General features: G+C 44.1%; 1 protein-coding gene across 2 annotated transcripts in view; it reads left to right on the forward strand.

Moving 5' to 3' along the window:
- DHTKD1 (dehydrogenase E1 and transketolase domain containing 1) overlaps nucleotides 1-13,295 on the forward strand; it is a 72,403-nt gene that overhangs the window by 6,927 nt on the left and 52,181 nt on the right. For both annotated transcript variants that reach the window (XM_044276749.1, XM_044276750.1), the window contains exons 2-3: nucleotides 9,062-9,217; nucleotides 11,067-11,278. In XM_044276749.1, coding sequence (XP_044132684.1) covers nucleotides 9,062-9,217; nucleotides 11,067-11,278 — 368 coding nt within the window. The remainder of the gene's footprint in view (nucleotides 1-9,061; nucleotides 9,218-11,066; nucleotides 11,279-13,295) is intronic.

A 13,295-nucleotide genomic window follows, 5' to 3' on the forward strand; every position in this document is an offset into this window, starting at 1 on the left:
GGGACCCAGGTGTTATGGATCCTAAGAACTTTACGGGGTACAATAATTTCACTGAGGAGCTTCCCCCTGTAATACAAATAAGAGTCCGTAGGACTATCCTAATTCATCTAAACGAGTAGCAATCAGTCCCCCACAGTAGACCAATCCGGAGGCAAACGAGAAGGGTTCTTTGCGGTACGGTGGTCCCCAGCAGAGGAAACCGGGATGTTCCACTCTTTCAGGAGGACTGTCCCTTCTTCCACTTTTTTGATAACATGGATTCTACCATCCTTGTAGATCAGAAGCTTGAGTGGGAAACCCCATCTGTATACAATTTTTTTTTCTCCCTTAGGACAGTGGTAACAGGAGAGAGGTTCTTTCTGGCTTGAAGTGTAGCATAAGAAAGGTCAGAATAGATCAGAATTTTTTGGTAGGGGTGTGGTAGGCCCTTATTTCTTCTGACTGCATAGATCAAGTCCTCCTTGATATGATAGAAATTAATTCTGGCAATCACATCTTTTGGGAGAGCTTCAGCCACATGTTTTGGTTTAGGGAGACGATGCGCACGATCAATGAGAAAAAACTGAGGATCTGCATCTGGTAAGGCAGCTTGAAGAAGATCTTGCAGGTATTTATAGAGGTCTGAAGGAAGCACCAAATCTGGAATACCTCTGAATTTCAGGTTATTGCACCTATTCCTGTCCTCCAGGTCTGCCATTTTTGATTTCAAGAGAGTTACCTCTTCTTCCAGAGAATAATGAGCATCGATTAACTCATTATGGGAGTTGGTGAGCTCGCTCATCTTATTTTCTATATGATCCACTCTTTTGCCAATGTTGTCCATTGACGAAGTAATAGCTGATTCTACTCGGTGGAGCTGAGATGTAAGGGAGCAATGCAGGGTCGTCATCATGGCTTTTAAAATGCCCTCTGAGGCTGCTTTATCTGAGGCAGGAAAATCCTGCAGTGGGTTGTCTGCTGAAGCTAGGTCAGTGACAAGAGGGTTATGCGATTGACGCATTGAAGGCTTTTGGTAAGAGAGGCTGCCCGGCGAGTTATGATCTGAGACACTCACCGTTGACTCAGGCGCCATCTTGATTCCTTCGTCCACTCCTGTCGCTTCTCGCTGTATTTCCCTGCCGCTTCGGTGAAGCAGGCGGGCTTCTTCACCACTCTCTCCGTCCGAAGAGGAGGTAGGCTTCGGTGAATGATGTGGAGGTGAGTGAGCCTCAGCCGCTGGAGCCAAACTCTGCTTATCAGCTTGTAGCCTCTGGGGAGAAGATCGTGCCGGGAGCGCGCCATTGTTAGGTTCTTGCGCCGGATAAAAGTCCGTCAAACGGCGGATCCCCATGCGATTAGACTTCTTGCGGGTCATCATGACGATCAATGCAGGTATCGGTCTTGATTTCGGAGTGGATGTCCTTCAAGACAGGCTTTTAAGTCGCTTTGTGGGGAAAAGTTAGCAGAGCTCCTTCACAGTGCGGCCATCCACCTCGCTCAGCCCCATGAGCGTTTTTTTTTACTAAACTCTCTTAATAAATGACCACGTGGGTTAGCGGGAAAATCGGACAGTACAAGCAGAGGTTGAAAGCAACGGAAGACCAGCTGCCCTTCTGTATTGGTACTGCCACAATACCAGGCTGAATCCACTGCTGAATTTCCATGATGGGAGTACACCAGAGGCGTACATAGGAATCACTGGGCCCCATAGCAAAAATCTGAATTGGGCCCCTTAACCCCGCCCACTACCCACCATGGCCCCTCCCACTTCCTGACCTTGCTCCTCCCATGCCACACCCCCATTAAATAAATTTATACATGACCTACAGAAACCGTTAGGGGTTTCCTGGGGGTGACCTGTCACATGGGATATCTGCTGCAGCCTGCAGGTCTCCTTATTTGGGGTGCCATGTTAGGCTACTTTCACACTTGCGTTCGGGTCTCCGCTTGTGAGTTCCGTTTGAAGGCTCTCACAAGCGGCACCGAACGGATCCGTCCAGCCCTAATGCATTCTGAGTGGATGCGGATCCGCTCAGAATGCATCAGTCTGGCAGCGTCTGTCCTCCGCTCCACTCAGCAGGCGGACACCTGAACGCAGCTTGACGGATGCGTCCAGACTTACAATGTAAGTCAATGGGGACGGATCCGTTTGAAGTTGACACAGTATGGCTCAATTTTCAAACGGATTCGTCCCCCATTGACTTTCAATGTAAAGTCAAAACGGATCCGTTTGCACTATCATGAACAAAAAAAAAAAAAGATATATTTTTTTTTGTTCATGTTAATGCAAACGGATCCGTTCTGAACGGATCTAAGCGTTTGCATTATAGGTGCGGATCCGTCTGTGCAGACACCAGACGGATCCGCTCTGAACGCAAGTGTGAAAGTAGCCTTAAAGGGAATCTGTCACTAGCAATTTACCCCCAATTTTTTTTTCATGAATCCATGTTTAACAGAGTACCTTTTTTCCATCTGTCTTGTTCTTTTGATTGTGAGTCTTGTCATTTCTTCAAAAAATAGATTCTTATGATATGTAAATGAAGCTGTAAGGAGCCCAGAGGGGCGTTATTCTTTCTCCACGGTGCCCAGGAACGCCCCTCTGAAATGCCGTGCCCGGCTAAGTTTGAAAACTAATAACGCCTCCAAGTTCATCTAAATCGCCTCCCAGAGGCGCGGCTAAGTGCTCAACACCCCCCCTCCTCAGTGCCGCGCTCTGCGGCAAACACCCCGATCCTCCTCTCGCCGGCATCCCAAATCCCGCGCAGGCGCAGTGCCGTCAGTCATCTTATCATAGCGCAGGCAATCGCAGGCACTGCGCCTGCGCGGGATTTGGGATGCCAGCGAGAGGAGGATCGGATTTGGGAGGCGATTTAGATTAACTTGGAGGCGTTATTAGTTTTCAAATTTAGCCGGGCACGGCACTTCAGAGGGGCGTTCCTGGGCACAGTGGAGAAAGAATAACGCCCCTCTGGGCTCCTTACAGCGTCATTTACATATCATAAGAATCGATTTTTTGAAGAAATGACAAGACTCACAATCAAAAGAACAACACAGATGGAAAAAAGGTACTCATGGATCCATGTTTAATAAAGTACCTTTTTTCCATCTGTGTTCTTCTTTTCCATGTCAGTCTTGTCCTTTCTTCTAAAAATCGATTCTTAGGATAAGCAAATGACGCTGTAAGGACTGGAGCCCAGAGGGGCGTTTTTCTTTCTCCACGGTGCCCAGGAACGGTGCCCCTCTGAAGTGCCGTGCCCGCCTAAATATGAAAACTACTAACGCCTCCATGTTTAGCTGAATCGCCTCCCAGAGGCGCGGCTAAGTCCTCAACACCCGCCCCCCTCCTCAGCGCCGCGCTCTGCAAACACCCGATCCTCCTCTCGTCGGCGTCCCAAATCCCGCGCAGGCGCAGTGCCGGCGATTGCCTGCGCTCTGATAATACGGCTGAGGGCAACAGCTTCAACATCGTCACTGGGCTCGGCGCATGCCCAGTGACGATGTTGAAGCTGTTGCCCTCAGCCGTATTATCAGAGCGCAGGCGCAGGCAATCGCCGGCACTGCGCTTGCGCGGGATTTGGGACGCCGACGAGAGGAGGATCGGGTGTTTGCAGAGCGCGGCGCTGAGGAGGGGGGCGGGTGTTGAGGACTTAGCCGCGCCTCTGGGAGGCGATTCAGCTAAACATGGGGGGGGGGGGGGGAAGAGAAAAGCAGCCGCATAGCCGGCTGCTGGTCATGCAGTGGGCGGGGCCAAATAGTTTGGGCGGGGCCTTATCTGCGCTACGGGCCCCCCAGTGCCGCGGGCCCCATAGCAGTGGCGTGGTCTGCCTCTATGGGTGGTACGCCACTGGACCAGAGCCTCTAGGAGTAATGGTAACACCCTTATTGCTCCTAGAGGCTCATTTGCATATATTAAACTTCATTTTTCTCAGAAGTGCGGGCACATATGTACATGGGACCAACACAGATGCCTTCAGCTGCCAAGTGCACATGTAACAGGTCAGACAGTTTTATAGGTACAAACCTGCTGACAGATGCCCTTTAAATCCTGGTGCAAGATACTGATCAAATACTGATCCTGTGAAAGTGGGTACAGCCACACATAAGCACATTATCCAGATGTTATGTTTAATTTTTTTCCTGTGGATGTACTATGGATATCAGCCTGTGCGTTACAAAGTGTGCATATCTGCAGCATAAGGCCGAATGCACACGGCCGTTTTTCACGGCCGTGAGTGGTCCGTGGAACCGCGGCCTGGATTCCTGTTGAGAACAGGAGCGCACGGCGTCATTGGTTGCTATGACGCCGTGCGCTCCCTGCTGCCGCCACAGTACAATAATACACTGGTATAGATCATACCAGTGTATTACTGTACTGTTGCGGCAGCAGGAAGCGCACGGCGTCATAGCAACCAATGACGCCGTGCACTCCTGCTCTCAGCAGGAATCCATGCCGCGGTTCCACGGACCGCTCACGGCCGTGTGCATTTGGCCTAAAACGATATACTGTGGATGTAAAATATGCAATCAGTTTACGTTGCAGATTTTTTTTCATTGTGTGGATGAGATCATCCTCATCCGTTTTCCCAGTACTGTACAATGCTGTGAATGCATGCAACGTGGGAACTTGTGTACCAGGCAGAGCATAATTTCCACCCTAGAGAATGCCCAGGATGAACTCTGCCTAACATCCTGGAAAACATACCCTGCCCCCGAGCAAATCTGAAACACACCCTGAAATCAGTACGGTTTTTGGGGAGTTTTGTGAAACCCTAGTCACAATATTTGAGCTGTCATTTAGTTTTAGATTGGATGAAGAAAAAGCTGGCAATCCACCATCTGAAAGAACGCCACATTCCCAAGGGACCCTTCATTGTAGAGCAGATGGGTGAACATTTATTGTGTGTATATATATTGTGAGACAGTGACAGGTCTCACACAGGTTGGAGGCAAGGAAGGGGTGGTTAGTGCGGTCCACGCCCCTGTTCCACCACAGGTGAGACCAGCTGGATGTAATCAGGCTGGCACAAAGCACCTCCCAGGGTGTCAGCAAGGGGGGAGTGTGTTACCTGTAGACAGAGGCCTGGAGGCTCTGTCTGTGTGGTCTCAGCTGGGCAAGGCTGAGGGACCACAAGGCTGGGAGATGGCCTGGAGGTGGGGGGACAAAGCGACTCCTGGGAGGGTCGCAGGGCTATAGTCAGGCGGACTACTAGGCCCCAATCCCCCACAAGAAATACTGAACTAGAGACAGTGGGCATACTGTGCTCTGTACAGCCAGAAGGCTGTGGGACATTGGCTGACAAAGCCGCATGAATTCACAGGGTGTGAACTGTAACTTAGGTGAGTCAGGAAACTCTGTGTTAGTTAGAGCCTAGCTGGGCAAGTTATTTTGTTATTTTGTTGTTGCTGGTGTTGCACAATAAATGCACTGCTTGGACCTGAAACCTGGTGTCCTATAGCCGGATCTGTGAGAATGACCCCCGGAGAAGAGCTAACCCCCCACAATATATATAATTCGATTACCATTACAGATTGCACACAGAAGATCTGCATTGTCCCTCAGTAGAGTGAGTAGTGTGGAGTCTATCCACGTCAGACAATCTGTGCAGCACATGAAGACGTGTCCAGTCCATCCAAAGTTAATTATATAAAGAATTGTCACACCCACTGGGGACCCAGGTACAATATGTATTATTTATTATACTCAAATAGCACTACTATATTCCACAGCGCTTTACAGACATTATCATCATGCTGTCTCCAATCAAGCTCACAATCTAAGGGCTCATTCACACGGCCGTAGGTGGGCTGTTCCGTGCTTTTGGGACCGCAATTTGTGGTCCCCAATGCACGGGCAACCTCCGTACGGCCGCCGGGATGAACCCAGACCCATTCAACTTGAATGGTCTGCATTTGTCCGTTCCGCAAAAAGATAGAGCAAGTGCTATCTTTTTGCGGTACGGAACAGAACCCCACGGAAGCACTCCGTAGTGTTCCTTTCCGTGATTCTGTTTTGCACCGTTCCGCATCTCAAGATTTGCAGATCCATTGAAGTGAATCCGTGGGTCAGCATCCGTGATGTGGAATGCACACGGAACGGTGCCCATGTATTGCGGATCAGCAAATGCGGTCCGCAATACAGCAACAGGCAGCACACATGTATTTTCTTTCCGTGTCAGTTCTGGTTTCTTTGCGGACCGTAAGCGGAACCATTTACTGCAATGGGTGCTAAAAAAAAAACAAAACGGAAGTTACTCCGTGTGTAATCCGTTTCCGTATGTCCGTATTTCCCCACGTCCCCCCCCCCCCCCTTAGCTGACTAACAGAGAGGCGCATAGAGAAACTAGTAAGCGCGATAACATGACTTCACTATGCCCTACACAACCCGTTAGTTATATGATAATGTCCGGACCAGTGAAAGGACCTCTTTAAGTGCATCCTCCGGCAGGACAGGGGAAATCCGAGACTGGTGTAAAGTGTCGGTCTTTGACAAATGACCCCCGCCATCTTTTCCTGTTTACGAGAAGGACAAACAAGTTGACATTGTACAATGAACTCCCAATTGGTTAAAAGGCTTTGTGAGAGTGCCTTCACATGTCGCAGATGTTGCAGTGAAGATAAGTTCTATCCATTTGAATGGAACGTGCAGAAATCCTTGTGCTTCATGTCAAATGAATGAGGGTTTATGCACACGGGTGTAGTTTTGGTCTGCGGATTGGCTGACTGCATCCGGTAGTCCGTTCTGCAGCCCTGCAAAAAATAGAACATGTCCTGTTCTTGTCTGTTTTGCGGACACGGACAGGACATTTCTACAGGAGTAAAAAAAAAATAAAAAATGGCGGCATGCAGTCAGCCAGTATCCTTGTTTTGCGGATCTGAGATTTTTGGACTGCATAAACTGATATGATCATGTGCAGGAGGCTTGAAACACATTTTTTTATTTGAAATTTTTTTGCAGCAAAATCTGCAGCGTGTGAAGGCACCCTAACAATGTTGAATAGTCAGCCTCAAATTTCTGCACGGATTCCACACCAGATTTTCTCCACATGAGTCATGAGTCATGTGAACAGAGCCTAAAGGTTTTTTGACACTTGTCCTTGAAATGTGTGATATCTGTGACCATCTGGTGTTTTTACCGTTGAGTGGATTTTGTCTCATATTACATCCAGAGATCAATTTCTCTGTGACCGTTCACGTTGTAGTCCTCATGGGTTCATGATATTTAGTCAGCAGTCCTTGCTGGAATTTGGACTTTACATAGTTAAACAGTAGTGTTTCTAGTAAGCTCCGCAGGTAGGCTTAAAAAAAACCTCGCTGATGCCGCATTTCTGTCATTTGTACTTTAGCCCCACTGTAAAAATGGTCATAGTGGAAAAGTTACTGCTAAATTGTGAAGGTATAGTAGACGTGATGCTGACAACTTGGTTTTGTTTACTGCACTGTACTGTCATCGGTGTGGTTGGCAAAAAGTGGAAACCTCACTGACAAAAGTAATTTGACTGAGGCCTGATGCACACGGGCGTGTGTTGCCTTCCGCAATTTGCGGAACGGAACACTAAGTGCTGTCCGCATCTTTTGAGGCCCCATAACGCCAAAACGGCAGCTCGGATGCGAACCCAAACAGCCATGTGCATGAGGCCTTAATCCCTTAAGTACCGGGCCCATTTTTGTTTTTTGCATTTTTGTTCTTCCTCCCCACAGAAGTTCGGCCTTGTGATCGGTGTTCTATAGATTGTATTATTTTCCCTTATAACATGGTTATAAGGGAAAATAATAGCATTCTAAATACAGAATGCTTAGTAAAACAGCGCTGGAGGGGTTAAAAAAAATAAAAAAAAATTTAACTCGCCTTAGTCCACTTGAATCACCATGGTAAAAGATCATGTGACCTACCATGTGATGACCGGAGTGACATCATCAAAGGTCCTGTTCCTGTAATTAATGCTCACCACAGGTCCTAGTCAACAAAGGAGACAGAAGGAGATGCCGGGCCGTGATCAAGTGGACTAAGGTGAGTTAAAAAAAATTATATATTTTTTTTTTTTTAAAACCCCTCCAGCGCGGTTTTACTATGCATTCTGTATTCAGAATGCAATTATTTTCCCTTTTATAACCATGTTATAAGGGAAAATAATAATGATCGGGTCTCCATCCCAATCGTCTCCTAGCAACCGTACGTGAAAAATCGCACCGCATCCGCACTTGCTTGCGGATGCTTGCGATTTTCACGCAACCCCATTCATTTCTATGGGGCCTGCGTTACGTGAAAAAACGCAGAATATAGAGCATGCTGCGATTTTCACGCAACGTATAAGTGATGCGTTAAAATCACCGCTCATGTGAACAGCCCCATAGAAATGAATGGGTCGGTATTCAGTGCGGGTGCAATGCGTTCAACTCGCGCATCGCATCCGCACGGAATACTCGCCCGTGTGAAAGGGGCCTAAGTATTACAAATTGGTCAACCGAAAATTGGTTAGATGAGAGTTAAAAAAGGAGAAATTGATGTCAGTTTTTCTTTCTGTTATAACTTGTTGTGCATGTTGCGCATATATATATATATTTATATAGGTACTCACTATTTTCTGTACTTATACTATATGATATAGTATTACTTCGTTTATGTTTTGAATATGAAAACACAATAAAAATTACTTTAAAAAGAAAATAGAGCATGTCCTATTCTTTGGACAAGAATAGGCATTTCTATGGAGGGTGCCAGCCGGGTGTATTGTGGATCCGCAATACACTACGGACGTGTGAATGGACCCTAAATGATAATGATTTTGTTGCCACTGTTAAAAAGTGGGGAGACAAGTCTAAACCTTTTGTGCAATTATGGAGTGCGCACTTAAATGAATGTCCCTGGTTGTGTCCTATTTGGAGAATCAGAGTGTCAGTCACATGACACAGCTGAGGATCAGAAGGGATTGGATAACTTGTAAGAAGATGACCTTCACTGCAGTTTACATCATGTACCTTTCTCACGGGCCAGAGAGTAAAGATTTTAGTGGCAGTGCTTTCAAGTGAAATATGTCATCTTGTAGGTAAGGTTTGCTGATTTTCTTTGTGTATGCCTTTGCAGTGGATCATGGCCTTGCAAGACTTCTTACAGCTTACCGTGAGCATGGTCACAAAGCTGCAAAAATTAACCCATTGTTTACTGGACAAGCAGTGATGGATATGGTGCCAGAAATACAGGTACTAAGCGAAATTCTCCATGGACCTTTTCGTACATCAGGTAAAGCAGAACCCATTTGATAACTTGAATTGTAACCTGGTATTAGAATTTACACGTGTGTAGAGATTGCTTTTCTGTAGAGTATCCCTCAAGTATCATGAATTATATTTTCTTTATAAATCATGTATTAAGGCTACTTTCACACCTGGGTTGTTAACTCCGGTATTGAGATCTGGCAGAGGATAAAACCGATCTATGCATCTGTTCCGTTAGGATGCGGTTGTGTGAAATCAAAACAGAAAAAAAGTGATCCGTCGCCAAATACATTAAAAGTCAGTGGATGACGGATCCGTTTTTTTCGGCTCCTAAAAATAAACTGTCACCATTGATTTACATTGTTTTCAGTGCCGCATCAGTTTTTATGACCAGACACAAAACCGCAGCATGCAGCGGTTTTGTGTCCGGTCACAAAAAGACATCCTGATGCATCCTGAACGGATCTCTTTCCGTTCAGAATGCATAAGTACTAAACAGAAACGTTTTTTTCCAGTATGGAGAGCCTCTGCTGGATCTTAATACCGGAAAACAACAGCGCAAGTCTGAAAGTAGCCTTAATTAGTATAATTTTTACATTTTATAGTCATACTAAAAAAATCGGAGAGAAATACATTTGCATTGCACTGGATAGTAAATTGTTAGTTCATTTCCGTAAAATGGAACAATAAGGATAACTTACTGTAGTACGTGTTAGTGGCTGAAAGTTTATCTGGCAGGAAATGTCTCTACAGATATACTGGTGAAAAAATTAGAATATCGTGCAAAGTTCATTTATTTCAGTAATGCAACTTTAACAGGTGAAACTAACATATGAGAGACTCATTACATGCAAAGTGAGATATTTCAAGCCTGTATTTGGTATAATTTGGATGATTATGGCTTACAGCTTATGAAAACCCCAAAGTCACAATCTCGGGTACCCTTTGCTCAGGGGGTATGGATTAATTAGCGGACTAGAGTGTGACACTTTGAGCCTAGAATATTGAACCTTTTCACAGTATTCTAATTAATGCAACTCCTTTGCATTACTGAACTAAATGAACTTTTGCACAATATTCTAATTTTTCGAGTTTCACCTGTATAGTGTGATTATAGAATAAAGTGATCAATAAATCAATGACGAGAAATCACAGCTAGTCAGGGAACACTGAATGAATTTTCTTGGGCCATTTCAAGCATTTAAATACCTTAAAGGTAACCGGTCATCAACTGTATGCTACCTTCATTGAGTTCTATGGTCTGCCAATAATGATCTAATACTAAAGGGGTTATGCTATGATTGATTAATGTAAACGGTGAAAATCAGACATCATATAGTCCATGACAAAGCTAGAACTAGCCCTGTACATCAAACATATCAAGAGATCCTCATTTATTGCTCCGGTTGCTCTGCTTTCATCAGGATGGCAATTTAGAGGGTGTGTCCTATCTGCTACAGTTCTCTCCCTAAAGTAGCTCAGGTGGCATGTCCTTTCAGCTGCCATTCTCTCCCTATAACAGGTCAGGGGGCATATCCTTTCTGCTGCATCTGTCTCCCTGTAAGAGTAGGTTCACACTGAGTTGTTTTCATACGTGTCTCTGATTATGCATCCAAAAATGCTTACAATTCATCTCCATTGAATTAAATTGGGAATATGTTTGTTAATTCATATAGCACTTTTTTCCACATACAGTTTTAAAAACCACACCACAGAAACAAGTGGTGACGCCCATTTTTGATACAGATCGTGTGTCCATAGTTCTCACTGAAATGGACAGGATGAAAAACGACATCAAAACCGCATCAAAAGACGCCTGGAAAAAAAAATGCATCGGAATAAAAATTTGATCTTACTCTCCCCTTTTTAAACAGGCTTATTAAATATAGGAAAAGAGGAAGCGACGCTTGAAGAGGTTCTGGCGTACCTGGATCACACATATTGTGGACAGGTTTCTGTGGAAACAAGCCAGTTACAGAACTTAGAAGAGCGGGAATGGTTTTCCAGAAGATTTGAAGAGTTAAAGCATGAAACCTTTTCAACAGAAGAGAAGAAAAATTTGGCAAAGCTGATGCTTGAATGCCAGGTAAATCCATGTACACTTGTGCGGAAACCCTTTTATGCATACTTTTTCCCAATTCTTTCCTTTCTAGGCAGTGCTGCAGTAGGTTTGAAGCTAAAAGGGGGTTTTCTCATTTAGTCCTCCTTTATTTCTGAGGAAAGCTGCTGCCGGCCATACATTTCCCCTGCAGTGGTTGCTGAGTTACTTCTAGAATGACATGTTACTATCTGCTCTGGCTTAAAAAGAGGACCCCTGTGCGATGTCCATATGCCTCAATAGCTTATTAAGATTAGTCATCCCTTTTAATCCAGCAGTGTCACTCACTCTAGTGCGGATGGGTTTGTGCTGGTGAAATATGTCTATCCTGGAGTATATATAGTCCTCCAGACCATTAGGAGAAACATTGGGGCAGATTTATTATTGCGAATGCACCTAGACTTTTTTTTTGTAAAATGCGCTAAAATTTGTTGCCTTTTGATGCATTTCGCTATGGATCTTTTAACCCCTTCAGGACCCTGCCATTTTTCACCTTGTCTCACTTTATGTGGTGATAACTTATCCAAGCCATTCTGAGATTTTTTTTCTCGTCACATATTTTACTTCATGACAGTAGTAAATTTGAGTTGAAAAATTAGCAATTTTCAAAATTTCAATTTCTCTGCTTTTAAAACAGATAGTGATACCTCCTAAAATAGTTATTACTTTACATTTCCCATATGTCTACTTCATGTTTGGATCATTTTGTAAATGACATTTTCTTTTGTTGGGACGTTAGAAGGCTTATAAGTTTAGAAGCAAATCTTAAAATTTTTAAGAAAATTTCCAAAACTCAATTTTTAAGGACCAGTTCAGGTCTGAAGTCCCTTTGTGAGCTTACATAATAGAAACCACCCATAAATAGCTCCATTTTAGAAACGAAACTGCTTTTACAAATTTTGTTAACCCTTTAGGTGTTCCACAAGAATGTAGATGAAATTTCAGAATTTTACTTTTTTGGCCGATTTTCCATTCTAATCCATTTTTTCCCCGCTAACAAAGCAAGGGTTAAAAGCCAAACAAAACTCAATATTTATTACCCAGATTCAGTAGTTTACAGAAACACCCCATTAACTGCTGTACGGGCACAGGCAGGACGCAGAAGGAAAGGAGCGCCATGTGGTTTTTGGAGGGCAGATTTCACTGGGATAATTTTAAGTTGCCATGTTAGATTTAAAGACCCCCTGATGACCCCTAGAGTAGAAACTCAAAAAAAAAGACCCCATTTTGGAAACTACGGGATAGGGTGGCATTTTGTTGATACTATTTTTGGATGCTCTATATTACACTTTTTCGCCGTTTTAATTTTTTGTTTTTACAATGTTATCTGACAGGTTAGATTATGTGCTGTTTTTATAGAGCAGATTGTTACGGATGCAACAATACCAAATATGCCTCCTTTTTTTGGTTGTTTGCTTCAGTTTTTTCATAATAAAGTTTTAAAAAAAATAAAAAAAAATTGGGGGTGTTTCCATATTCTGAAAGCCGTAGTTTTTTTTATTTTTTTGGACGACTCTCTTAAGTAGGGTCTCATTTTTTGCGGGATGAGATGACTGTTTAATGGGTACAATTTTGGGGTTCGTTTGACACTTTGATCGCTTGGTATTACACTTTTTGTGATGTAAGGTGACAATAGATGGCTTTTTTGACACTCTTTTTTTTTTTTTACGGTGTTCACCTGAGGTGTTAATTCATATGATATTTTAATAGACTTGGTTGTTACGGACACTGCGATACCTAATATGTCTCTTTTTTTATATTTTCCCATATTCTGAGCGCCATAGTTTTATTTTTTATTTTTTGCCCGATTGTTTTATGTAGGGGCTAATTTTTTGTAGGATGAGGTGATGGTTTGATTAGTATTATTTTGATTGCTTGGTGTTGCACTTTTTGTGATGTAAGGTGACAAAAGAATGGTTGTTTTAGCACAGTTTTTATTTAATTTTTTCCTACGGCGTTCAGGTGAGGGGGTGGAGCATGTGATATTGTTATAGAGCCGGTCGTT

Source organism: Bufo gargarizans, chromosome 2 (genome assembly GCF_014858855.1).
Source record: "Bufo gargarizans isolate SCDJY-AF-19 chromosome 2, ASM1485885v1, whole genome shotgun sequence".
In the NCBI taxonomy this organism is placed as follows: domain Eukaryota; kingdom Metazoa; phylum Chordata; class Amphibia; order Anura; family Bufonidae; genus Bufo; species Bufo gargarizans.